This window comes from Chelonus insularis, unplaced genomic scaffold (genome assembly GCF_013357705.1).
Source record: "Chelonus insularis isolate UGA/USDA-ARS -01 unplaced genomic scaffold, ASM1335770v1 contig_128_pilon, whole genome shotgun sequence".
In the NCBI taxonomy this organism is placed as follows: Eukaryota; Metazoa; Arthropoda; class Insecta; order Hymenoptera; family Braconidae; genus Chelonus; species Chelonus insularis.
This window is the reverse complement of record NW_023276368.1, coordinates 61,565-74,877: the sequence shown is the minus strand read 5'-3', so window position 1 is coordinate 74,877 and position 13,313 is coordinate 61,565. Positions and strand designations below refer to the sequence as shown.

The 13,313-nt window shown below is 28.0% G+C and overlaps 1 protein-coding gene across 1 annotated transcript; it reads right to left on the bottom strand.

Moving 5' to 3' along the window:
• Nucleotides 1-837: 837 nt before the first annotated feature.
• On the bottom strand, nt 838-12,896 carry LOC118069047 (proton channel OtopLc-like). The gene is made up of 9 exons (XM_035086885.1): nt 12,358-12,896; nt 11,497-11,688; nt 9,424-9,665; nt 9,159-9,343; nt 7,368-7,529; nt 5,530-5,799; nt 3,660-4,050; nt 2,544-2,779; nt 838-1,281 (listed from the first exon to the last, which is right to left on the bottom strand). Exons 1-9 carry the CDS (start codon nt 12,378-12,380, stop codon nt 991-993), a joined length of 1,992 nt encoding a protein of 663 aa, XP_034942776.1. The 5' UTR covers nt 12,381-12,896; the 3' UTR covers nt 838-990.
• Nucleotides 12,897-13,313: the final 417 nt, after the last annotated feature.

Genomic DNA, 13,313 nt, shown 5'->3' with positions numbered 1-13,313 from the left:
CTGTTGTCTCCCCTGCACTTCTCTGCTTCAATACTTCGTCCTTCTCGACGTCGCGGTCCCGCGGCAACCACCGCTCACTTCACAACATGATTGCCACCCAAATGTGTTTACCCGTAAACCGTATCAAACTGTCGACGAACGCTTCTCTTGTCTGACACGACGTGACCATCGTCGTGTTGTACTACTAGCTTCACTTTACCTCTATCAATTTTTTTCGTCAGTAACAGCAACTCAAATAATATTATCTAGTAACTTTTTTAGTCCATAAAAGTCGACAAAATAGTTTAGTTAATAAAAATCTATACATCATCCTCTTTTCGATATTTTATAAAACAAAATTAATAACACAATAAACAAACTTTAGAATTTTTATTTCATTAATAATTTTATCTATACGATATTGAATCTAAATAATTACTTTATTAAATTTTATTAAAGACACTTTCTATATCTGATTTAATTTTTAATCAGATCATTTTATTTCTAATTTTTCATATTCTTATCAATTATGAATGCATTAAACGTTTATAAAAGTCAATCGTTTCAATTTAATATTTAATTAACAGGAGTTTCATAAAAATTATTTGTCTATCAAATAAATTATTTTTTCAACATATTTAAACTTTTATATAACAACATTTGTTGAATCAATCAAACAGTATTCAACTCGAATTAACATTTTATTATTTAATAATATCAAATATGTTTCAACTCTTTCTTTTAATCAAAAAGTTGATTAAAAATTTTCAATATCTAACTTCTTCATTTTTAATAAAATGTTTCTTTAAAAGTTATATAATTTAGAAAAATAAACTGATTGATTTATGATGATAAATAGTTAGTAATTAGTGTAAATAATAGAATCATGTAATTGATTGTTGGAATGACTGGCATTTTTACATTAATTAATTGTTTTGATTGATTAAAAGTAAAGTAGAGTATGAAAATATTATTTCAAACTAATTGATATTTTATTTGTCTAGCCGTTCATTAATTAGGCTTTGATGAAAATCCATGTGGTCGATATTTGTAGCAACTTTTCCACACCTCGAAGAGACATATGGCTGAGTGGAAACGAAAGAAGATTGCTAATGGCATGGAGACGTGAGTGATGATAGTCCAAGCCCAGACACCGAAAAATCGCAGATGATCAGGTCGAACGTCCGCTCGAGATTTCTCTAATGTGTTTACTGTCCATAGAGCAATATTGACAACAATTAGGAAAGTGATCAGCTCTTTTCCTGGTTTTTCAGGTGATGATGATCGTCGTCTCCAAGCAATCTAATGACAATAAATATAATTGTTTTTAGACACTGCTAAATCAATGAGTTCAAGTTTAATGATTACTTTTATATTCCAACATCTACCTAAATGAGTAGCAAAAATGAATGAACAATAAACTTCTTTCATTGTTCAAGCTTCTATGTTTCAAAACTCCTACTTTTTCTTTTGTTTTCTGACTTGATGAGAAATAATATATGTTGATTTAATAGGATTTAAACCTCAATAGTTGTTAGAGATATATAATTTCAGAAAATGGAAGCTTCTCATGATTCATCATGAGAAATAGAACATTTAGGAATACTCATTTTTATTCAATTAAAGCTATTATCAATTTGGAATGAATTAATCAATCCATTATTCAGTCAATTGCTTTGTGACAGTATTAATTGATGGAATTGAAGATTGAACAATTTTAGAGCTTTTGGAAATTCTGTTGTTGTTAAAAACTATTGAAATCCAATGATAATGATAGAATTTTTATTTCCAAAATTACTATGGAAAGGGATTTTTTAATTTGTCTAGAATGATAAAAATGACCAAGGTGTGAAAAAGATTTTTTAAAAGAAATCCAAGTGCAGCATTTCAAAGCTTTTTTTTTTTGTGCTATGATATGCTTTTTAGTAAACATTTTACGAGTTTTTTTTTAACGAAGTAATTAACTGTTGAAGGTAACACACATCACTTTCAACTTTCAACTTCAATAAGTCTTGAGCATCGTATAAAAACGGAACTAGGGAATATTGAAGAATAAAAAAAAAGTCATCTATAAAAAATCATTCAGAAGAATAAGAAAATGGAAAATAGTCACTAGCTTTTAATACAGCTTCAGTGAAGTTTATGGTGTGAAATTTCAAACTAAAGTCAAGTGATGCTTTCACACAGTTACACTTTTAGTAAAGTTTTACTCTTCTATAAAAACGTTTTGTACAGAAAAATAAACTTCATGGTACTTCACTTGGATTGATATTTTCTATGTCATAGATTTTTAAAAAAACATTTACATACTTTTGATGATTACTTGAAAATTAATTTTTAAAGTTGAATTATTTTTCATTAAAATGCAGTGTTATCAAGATTGCTGCAATATTACAGTGTATAGTTAATGATATTCTAATTTAGATGAAGAGTATACTATCAAGCTTCATTCCCTAAAATTAAATCATTAATTAATTGTTGTAATTATTCTTAAAATAATCTTTTCACCAATCTTGGAGTTAATTACGAGTTATAATCTAAATGACAATATTACTAAAATATACCTTGACTAGAAGAGTTTGACTGGTGCTTTGAATCAAAGCGATGAAATCGGCAGTAAGCGATAGTACCCAAGTTGGACCCATTGTCAATATACCACCCACTGCACCAAACAAACAATGAAGATAAACACCCGCTTGTGCAGCCGCCAGCAAAGTCGAGTCAAGATGAGGTGCGGGTTTTGTGTTCTTCAATTCTAAACGTCGTAACTTGAACGCGCAGCTTACAGCTGCAATCGCACCTTGATAAACGAAAACAAAAGAAATACATAGTTTTAGATTAATTTTCTTATTGACACTTTTGTCTTATTTCTTTGGACAAAAAGTTATTGGATATGATACAAAATGTTCCGATAAATTAAGATTGCAATATTTCAGAAAATAATTCTGTTACTGATTATTTCAACCATACTGAAAAATTATTTCGTAAATTTTACTGTCAAAATTATAAAGAAAATTATGAGATAAATTTTTAAACTACATACAATTTGTATAAATTAAAATAATCAAGTATTATTGATTGAAATATTTATTTTAATGGCCATAAAGTGATATATTAATATAAATTATTACTAGTTTAAATTAAAAGTAAAAGTGTAAGTAGAAAATTATAAACTCATCAAAATACAATCTAGTTATAAAAGTTTACCATTTTAATATTTTTTAGAAAACAAAAAATGTTTAAAAATTATTTATTTCATTTACTCTAAATTGGACCAATTATTTACACAGTTTATGACCTGGTAATCTTTTTGGGCATAGAGTACCTTCCGTACCATGCCTGGACCCGTATCTTAAAATGGCCAATTGATAAAAGTGTCTGAATTGGCATACACCACAAGAATTTAAGACACATTTTTCAGAAATATTCCACCAATTCTATTCGATTTTGATAATAAAATTGATGAAATAATTTTCTCAGTTCATCAATGAATTTTTAATGATTTATTATAATTTTATCAACACTGATCATTTGAAATTTGAACTTTTAATTTATATTTCCAAGAAAATAGTTTAGTAAACAATAGAATATTTCTTTTTTATAAAAATATGTGAAGTTTTAATAATATTGGAATGTCAGTAAAATTCTAGGTAGTATTGGTGACCTGTAAGAGACAATACCTGCTATTAAAATCGCCGTTTCTAGAGCAGTTACTTGTTCAATAGCCATCTTTGACTTGGATTCTTTTAGAACAAAAAACATTATAAGACTTAAAACTGTCGCAGCGATAACTAGAATTCCACCAAAAAGACCTCGGTGTGCACTACTGCAATCAATACTTAGTTGATGTAAGGATCTCATTGGACCATCATTTTTTACAACGGTCATCTTGTCAACTCGTTTCCACATTTCAAATAAAATGACTGCACAAATGAGACTAAATTCAATCGTACAGGGAAATAGAAAAGGACTGGCATCAGTTAAAAGTGTCTTTAATATTCCTTCCTCACTTAGTTCGTGGTCGTGGAGTTCTAATTGTGCTATTTCGTGCCTTGTCTCTTCTACAAGTGCCTGTTATGGGCAATAATAAGAAAATATAAAAAAGTTTTTATTCTATAATTACTTTCACGAATTTGTTTTATTTTAATATAGCTTTTAGCTCTACAGTTATATTATAATGCTTTGCAAAATTTTCAATTATAGAAAAAAAAAAGCTAATGCATTTGTAAAATATATGTGAATGATTGTGGAAAATGATAAAAAATTTGTTCATTATAGTTGGATTATATATGTAAAGAGATTATTATAGAATAATGTTAAAGAACACATCATGGTAGCTATGTGTGTGATTATCTTTTAAACAGCTTATTGATGTTAACTTTTATTTTTTGAGGTTTATGATATTAAATAACCACTGTAACTTGTGGTGTAGCTTGGATTATTTTATCATTAGAAACCAGCATTGATGTTTTTATTTTTTAATATTTAAAAATGAAAATTTTTACTTCAAAATAATGTAAAGATTGTTTTTAATATGCCAATGAAGCATCAGCTAATATTCCAACTCGTCAACATTTGCTTAGTTTTGATAAATCCAAAAAACCATTTAAAATTTGTTTGTTATTTCTAATCATCCTTGGTGTTTATTTTAAAATATTCCATCAGTCAATAAACACTAAAATTGAATTAATTTTTGAATATAAATATAATATTAATAAAAGTTTACTTTAGTTTATAACTTCAATATTTTTTGAGATGTAATAATAGAATTTTCCCACCAAAATCATGTTTACGGAAGGATAAATTTAAAAAAAGTACTTCCGTCACATCTATCAATCAAAAATGAATCGAATGTTAAGCAAAGTAAATTTTCATTTGTTCTTGGCTTATTCAATGAAGTATACTTGATTGCTCTTTATTTATGAATAACTTCAAATTAATAGCCTACATAGTTGAATTTTCAACTAATGGACTCCTGAGTTAGGTAAACAAAGTTTTCAGTTTCTAATCATGTTATAATTTCAGCAAGTCCTAATTAAATAAAATATTTACGTGTATTAAAATATTTTATTATATACATTAACATATCGAAGCTGACTTTATTTCATTTTTAATTTTAATTTATTTATTTCAATTATTCAACTTTTCATTAGGATGTCATTATAATGGAGTCGATTTTTGAAATTCGTAATTTTATTATATTTTTACGTTGTAAGACATTTAAAAGCATATTAGAAAATTTAAACATAAATTTATAAATAATTGTATATTACAATTTTAAATGTATTAATTATTTAATGCATTAAAAGCTTTTTATTATAACATTAAATGGTGTTTAAAATTTTTCTATCATCATTGATTTTTTTAATAGGCATTTAAGGATTGCCTGAGTCTTAAATATCATGTGAAGGATTAATTTTTATTGTTCAATAATGACACAATAAAGTTAAATTTTCACATTCCAGTGAATTTAAGTCTAAAATCACATTCTTTGATAGAAATAACAATAAAGATGAAGCTTTTATGTAATATAAAATAAACTAAAATTACCTGAAGCCATTCACAGAGATTGGTAGCAATCATATGCATTAGTCCTAATTTAGCTAGAGCTCCATGCTTGGCAAGTTCGAGGTCCTTACTATTTAGAAATATGAAGTGCATTTGAGCGGTAACCAAGAGCAGTCTTGCACTCGGAGTAATCGCCCTCAATGGTCCACCGGATGCTATTTCCGCGCCGATTTGCAATCCAGTAAACACTAACGAGCCTGCCCCGAAGCCGATGGCACCTAGTCGTAGACAGAAGCTTCCATATTGTTGTCCCTGTTGGATCAATTTTTTTTTTTCTTTTTACTTTTGATATTAATTTTTTAGACTCTTTCTTTTTCTCATTCATTGCTAGTTTCTGTGCTACATCCGCTGAACAATTATCGGTACTTCGAATTACCGGTATAACATTTCCGTACCGAGTTTATTCCGCTAGTTAAAGAACAGATTTACTTTTATTTTCGTTATCATTATGCTTTTACCACACATTTATTACTGTCGTATTTTATTATTGTTTTCTATAAATTTATTTAAAAATCCTTTGATCTTTTTTTTTTCTTTTTTACTCAGGATCATTACAAGATTCTTATTGTTTTGAAAATTAAAAATTATTCAATAATTTTTAATCTTTCAAGCTAAATTTATTTATCAAAAAATTTTTTAACAACATTGAATAATTCTTAGCTTGCTTTGAAAGCAAGTAGTAGACGTGGTAAAAATTACCCAACACTTGCGTTTAATAAACAATTTAATTTATTAAAAAAACTATTGACCACATAGGGCTGGTTGAGGTCTCATTCTCTTCCTCAAATGATTACAAAAAACTACTGACCATTTTATTTGAAGAATCATCATATATTTTACGAGATATTTGAACAAAATGGTGACAAAATGCCCCTTTTTTTTGTTATATAAATTTTGACCTGCCAAAAATGTTGGGTCATCTTTTTTAATCACCTCGTTTCATACATTTAAAAAATAATCTTCAATTTGACCCAAAATTCAGGAAAAGACGGCTAAACTAAAAAAGAAGTTATAATCGATTTAAAATACTCATTAAAAATTAAATAGCAAAAATTATTAAAAATTAGTTATTATCTTTTAATTTTTATTCCTTATGATATCGTTTTAATTTCTATGATATAACAAAAGCTACAAATTGAATCATAATATTCTCAAATATTAAGATTTATAACAATGAGTGGAAATATTTGCCACCATGACTAAAAGGATCAAACAGCAAGTGTTATTTTTTATTATCAAATGTTTTGTTATAATAAAAGTATTGGAATATTTTATATATGACATTTGAAGATATGCAAAGTAGATTTCTATCAATTAAAGTAAAATAGGTCAAAAGAGACAATAAATTTGAAATGCAGGAAATCGTATATAATAAAAAATTTACGTATTTCTATAAATATTCATTGCTTTTTACATTTGCTATAACCATTGTTTTTCCAGAATCATTCTAGATAAAAAATTATTTGATTAAATAAACTTCTCTTGATAAATATAGATTTATTAGCAATCATTGAAATATATCATCTAGATAATAGTAATTGATTTAATTAAAAAATGATTATAATATTAAAATTATTAATATATCAATATTTACTAAATTAATAAAATTATTTTCCTATAAGAACCATCATAATTATTTCATGTTTAATTATAAAGATAATGTTATTTTTCTCTAAGCTCCATCAAATGAAAATTAATTTTTTACTTCTTATTAAATTGTATCAGTTGACTTAACTTTATATTATTGACTGCACTTCAAACTTCTTTCTTAAAATAAAATATCACAAGTTGATATTTATATTAAATTTTTAAGTAAATACCTGAAAACTTTGTCGTTTGCAACCATGTCCGTCTAGGACAAAAGTTATTCCTTCTTTTCCACTTTGTGTAAGCATCTTCTTTACTGCTTTGTCGCGCAATAGGATTGTATACATGGCGATAACAAATGCCACACTGACCAAGTATAGATATAGATAAAATCCCTAGAAGGCAAAAGAACTTTTTTTAATTTTATTATTTATAATAAGACTTTAGTGAAGTATTTTCCTTTTCTTCTTTTAAATCAACTCTTACTGCTTTTCATGATAAATGATGGAAATATTACAAATATAAAGGTCGAATATTAATCATCAATATTGGTATGGAAAGGTTGCTCATTAATATCCACATCATCATAAAATATAATAATAGTTATTCTAAAATATGATTCAGTTTAAATTAAGTTGATGGGTGGAATGATTTATTATTGATAGGAATTTAACAAAAGTTATAGAGTGAATGCAACAGATGCAATAAATGATGCTATTTAATCTAGTATGTTTTAGAAATATTTATTCTCAAGATTGATTTCTAGTTCTAAATGAATAACTTGGAGTTTAATATTTTATTATAATTTTATTTTATTTATAAAACCTATATAAAAACATCTTGGTTAGATCCCTGATGAGAGTCTGGAGAAACATGAACCAAGTTGGTTTCTCAAAACCACTAGGGTATGTGAAGATGATGAAAAAAAATTTCATCCACACTTACTTCGCCTTTGTCTAGGTATGGTTTTGATCAATGAGACCAATAGAACGGAATTAATGAGGGTATAAAGCTCTTTAAGTATAAAAACAAGTAACTTCCTATCTTAAAAGTCTCTTCAACGATTATGGAGTATTTAAAATATGTCATCACTTGTAACATGTTGCTTTTAAAGAATTATATATATTTTCTAGCTATTAACTACTTCTTCTCTTTAGTAAAAAGTTAATTTTTAAATAAATTCTAAATACTTTTATGTGACAGTTTAAAACAAAAATTAAAAGTTGACATTTTCAAAGCTATTTTTCCACTTTGATGAAGCTTTAGTATTTTTTAGAATAATTGTACGCTAAAAACAAATAATTGAATTACTTTTTTATAAATTAATGCTTTATTAGATTGTTTAAACGTTGTTTGTGAATCTGTCACTTTAGTCAATGTTACTGGGGTATTGGTGATGGGGCGAGAAATCAATTCCACTTTAACGAGAAGTAGCTGTAAGTAACAAAGAGACCACTATGAATATATCAGTGGTATTATAGGTTAGCTAGTACTACTTTGGAGTCTTTCATAATTAGATAATGAAAGGTCTGATGATATTAGCGATGGTCGATGGAACGTTGTTTCATAAACATAAAGATTTCTATTTAATGATATTAACATTATGGTAAGAGAAATTAAACAGAATGAAACACTAATTTATACTTTATATAAATTGTCTAATTATCGGAAATTAAAAAGCATTTAGACCTCTGATCTACCATGATCAAAATATTTATTCTTATGTTATAAGAATATTTCTAAAAAACAATTAACTTGAATGGAGGAAATTTTTTTTGTTAAACAAATCAAATTTAAAAATAGAAAATTTTTTTAATGCCCAACACTGGTTCAGATTAACTGTAGACCAGTATTTAAATTAAATTAAGGAATATTAAGAAGTTGATAAAAAATTCAGAAATTAGTTTTTACTCCCCTTTAATTTCCTGAGGTGTAAACACTAATTCTTAAAATCCATTAGTTTACTTTTTGGATAATTTAAGTTGAAAATAAATCACTATCTTTATCCAACGAGGAAGACTGACCTGGTCTAGAATAGCAGGTACTCTCTGGCTTACACTTGCAGTAACAGGAACCGTAACACCAATAACGATCAGTAATTTAGCATAAAGGGTACTAACAGTTGAAATTAATTCAGCTCGGTGCTTTTCCTTGCGATGGCGTGATGAAGTTGGTGTAATTCTTCGATGACACTGATTAGACGCTTTTCCTTTAATGATAAAATAGTTTAACTTGCATTATCAATCAACGTTCAGCAATGATAAATATCTGAATAGAGGTGATCATTACCTTTCGAGGTATCTAGGGAATTCAATGGAATCGCAGCACTGTTAACTGGCGTAAGTTGGAGGAGGTTTGAGTGTCTCGGTGATCTCCTTTGATGAGACTCATTATCTCCGTTACAGTCAGCAACCTGTAGACGTGGTTCATGACCGAACGCAAATGTTGTGGGATTGTTATGTGGAGTATTTTGATCTTGAGGTACACAAGATGGGAGAGACAAGTTGCTGCCTATTCCTGAGATCAAAGCTCTGTTGGAAATAAAGATATTATCAGCTATTAATATTGGTATCTGTCATTAGGATCAATCATTATTCATAATAATTAATTATTATCATCATTAATACCAATAAAATTATTTTATTATTCTTCATAATAAAAATAAATCTCCTGTACGAGCATTCATTTAACAAGTCTAGTTTTCATTCCAGTTATAAACAATTTTAACTTGGAACTTCATTTATATACCAAGTTCATATAACTATATTTGATTATATAATCACAAATAAATGTTTGAAAGTAATAATTTAAAAACTTAATTACAAAACTTTCAGCAGAAAACTTCTTTTTTATGAAGTTAATAATTTTTTTTTCATTACAATTATTTTTCTATAAGTTATGTCTGAACAATAGAAAATGAAGTTATGATAGAAAAAAAGCAATTGTTGTTAGATATAAATATATATAAAACATTTTAAGATTTTTTTTTTTTTTAGATAAGAATATAGCTTTTTGCCAAATATCACACAATTCATGTAATCAACATCTCAAGTTTTTCAAGTATCTGTAAAAACCTAGACATTTGGAATAAGAGTAGATTTTGTATTACAATTACAAAGAAACTGATGGGTCTTCCAAAATAATCTCTTTTTATCCCTAAAAAAAAACTGAAAATATTTTTACAAAAACTGTTAATTCTAAAACAATGGCATGAGAAGACCTCAAGCTATTAATGTTTAGAATTTCATCAAAAATATTACAACTACTATAATTATTTTGTTTGTATCACAGGATATTTTATGAGTTGATGTCATGTTGAAGAACACAATTCTGTTGCTATCCTAAAACATCTCTTATTATTATAACAAGAGACTGGTTGCTGCAACAGAATTATGCTGTAGTGAGACCATATGATTTTCTTGTCATCACCGCAGGACCAGTCCTGTTACCATGACATGCTAAAGAACTGTTGCTTTCACAGGAGTTTTGGTACAACTACAATAATATTCTTATTGCTGTAACATAACTCAGACATGTTGCAACAACAAAGTTCACTGATGACCAAAAGTGTGATCATTTATTGCAATCTAAATAATCTTAACAATTAACATGAATCTTTAATTATCAACTTCAAACTTAAACTTTGAATCTATAAGAAGTCTCCAAGAATAGCACAAAGTTATTGAAGTGAAATTAATTTTTATAGCTTTATTTGAATGATTATTAATTAGCGTATGAAAAAATAATAATAATACCACCAATAATGATGAAAATAATGATAATAAACTGTATAGAAACGGTTTGAAACTTGATAACAAAACAAAGCAAAGTGAGCCATAGGTGTCTTTAAAAAATTGAGATAGGATTGAAGGCAATATCAATAGGAAAGTTTGAAACTTAAATTACTGATATTGCTTAGAGAGTAAACTTTTCATCATAAAAGTTTAATTTTGTTTACATCGATTTGTGTAATGTATATCTCCATGTACATATATATAATGATTGTAGTTTTGTGTAGAACAAGATCTGCCACGACTGTGGTATTTGACTGGCGTTGCGTATTGTTACAAGTCTTTAGTTTGTTGTGTACTTGATCAAACTCAATTTGGTTCATACGTTCTCTCTTTGTATATTGGAACAACGAATTAGCATCGCTTGCTTGCATTGAATAGCTTGCATGTGTTCGTGCTAAGCCGGAATCGCAAACTGATGGAATAGTGTATATAACATTATTGTAGTGGAGATAAGAGACTTTCGAGACAATACTGTTGATCAACCTTATGATGTTTTTTAATATTATCGAACTGGTATTGCTTCTTGTTCATGTAATTTAACGTTTATAATCAAATATAATGAAGTTACCCGATTAATGCTCTTCTGTGATTGATAATAGCATTTAAAGTGATGCTCTGCCTTCGAAGACTGGACGATCTTCCAGGTAGTGGTTGAGGAAAACTATCTCTCCTGTCTAAATTGATACAAGTAAAGCTGGTTGCTGGATCTTGATGCTCCAAACTACCGGGTGGTACCATAATCGGCTCAGCCTTACTGCAACTGCATATCAATCAGATCATAATTCTTTCAAATATTATTGGTTTAAAGGGTTTAGATATTGATTTTAATCTTATTTTACTTCATATTAAATAATTACGACTATGAATAGAAGATGATTAAGTTGGTAATGAAAAAGATGATTTTTCTATCAAAAGAAGTTAGGAATGGTTCCAAGTTTAGGGATTAATTCTACAGTTCTTGTACTATGATGAAGACAAAATGAAGTATCAACAAAAGTTCTTGAAGTGGTTTTTGTTTTCAAGATTATTCTTCTGAATAACACTGTGTTGAAATGATGACACAGTGAATTAGAACTTGTATTCTATTGTAAATAAAATATCATAGTGTATGCTAGACTATTTAAGACCACGTGCCAATAAGGTTGATTTGAAACACTCTAGCATAGAAGATTTCAAACAAATTTAGTACTTTATTTCCAACTTCATCTCGAGTTATTTATTTTTTTTTTTGAAAAATGAAACTAGGAAATATGATAGTGTGCTCAAGAAGTTTGATAGTTTTAAATTTTTTCCAAGTTTTCTTAGCACAATCTTTTATAGAGAAAATAGAAAACAAGTATCATGACATCATGAGTAACCTGTACATTTCACTAGAGATATACAATTTTACGGGTTTATTCAGTGGTGAAAGTAATATGACTAGACTCACGTGTCAGCTATGTCGTTTGCCATTTGTCTCTTACACTAGTGTTCACTTTTCCCTCGTTCCTTTTAGCTTCTGGATTCGTATACGGAAAAAAGAGCAACTCTGAGTTCTTCAGCCACTTGAAGAGATTCCAAGAAAGAGGAGTAAAATGTTGAAAAAACTTTCTCCAACCCCTTGACGACTTGGTGCAACAATCGGTTCCGTTTATTCGCTGACAATGCGAGCAACTTTCGAGTTACCTCTCGCGTGCGGGCACCAACCAGCTAGAGTCTCAAAGTCCTTGTGTTTGCACGAAGCCGCTTTTTTCCAACCCCTCAAGGCTGTGAAACTCGGAGAATTTATTCTACAGTAAATTCACACCGAATTTTAATGGCTCGCTTGCCAACGTCACGGTGTCACGCTACTCTCTTTAGAAAATCGTTTTCACTTTGCTGGAATTTTGGTTCTTTTTTCACCCCTTTAATCACACAAAAACATTCTACATCTTTGTCTATAAGTTTGATTTATTCAAATAAAATTGAAAAAATGTGTCAATACATGAAATTTTTATTGCATTCAGTGATTTTTATTACACGTTCAATATACTCACATTGTTTTTAATTTTATTTTTTTTTATACAAACATTTTTTTTGTTCAATGTTTTCAAATCCAGTTGAGATGACAACAACAGTATTTTTAATAAAACTATTTCATTTTTTTTTCTTCAAAAAAATTTGTCAAGTTTTTTCTATAAAAAAAATAGCATTTATTTTTAAAAAATATATTTTAATATTTTTAAATGGTGATTTAAATTGTTTAGAAAATAAATCTTATAAAGAATGATAGGGGAAAATAATTAAAATTGCCCACACAGTGATTATAATCACAGCAATGTATGCACAGAAGTCATCACTAAAGAAGAACTGCTCATGTGATAGCGAGTCGTCGTGAATTTATGTTCTGATGTTGAATAGAAATTA

What these genes read in the sequence shown, in the direction of transcription:
- LOC118069047 (XM_035086885.1), bottom strand. Translation starts at nt 12,380, where the DNA reads ATGGCAAACGACATAGCTGACAC. An exon ending in CACAGAAGAGCATTAATCGG is followed by an intron (nt 9,666 to 11,496) that starts GTAACTTCATTA and finishes TATTTCCAACAG; the next exon opens with AGCTTTGATCTCAGGAATAG. An exon ending in GCAAACGACAAAGTTTTCAG is followed by an intron (nt 5,800 to 7,367) that starts GTATTTACTTAA and finishes TTGATCCAACAG; the next exon opens with GGACAACAATATGGAAGCTT.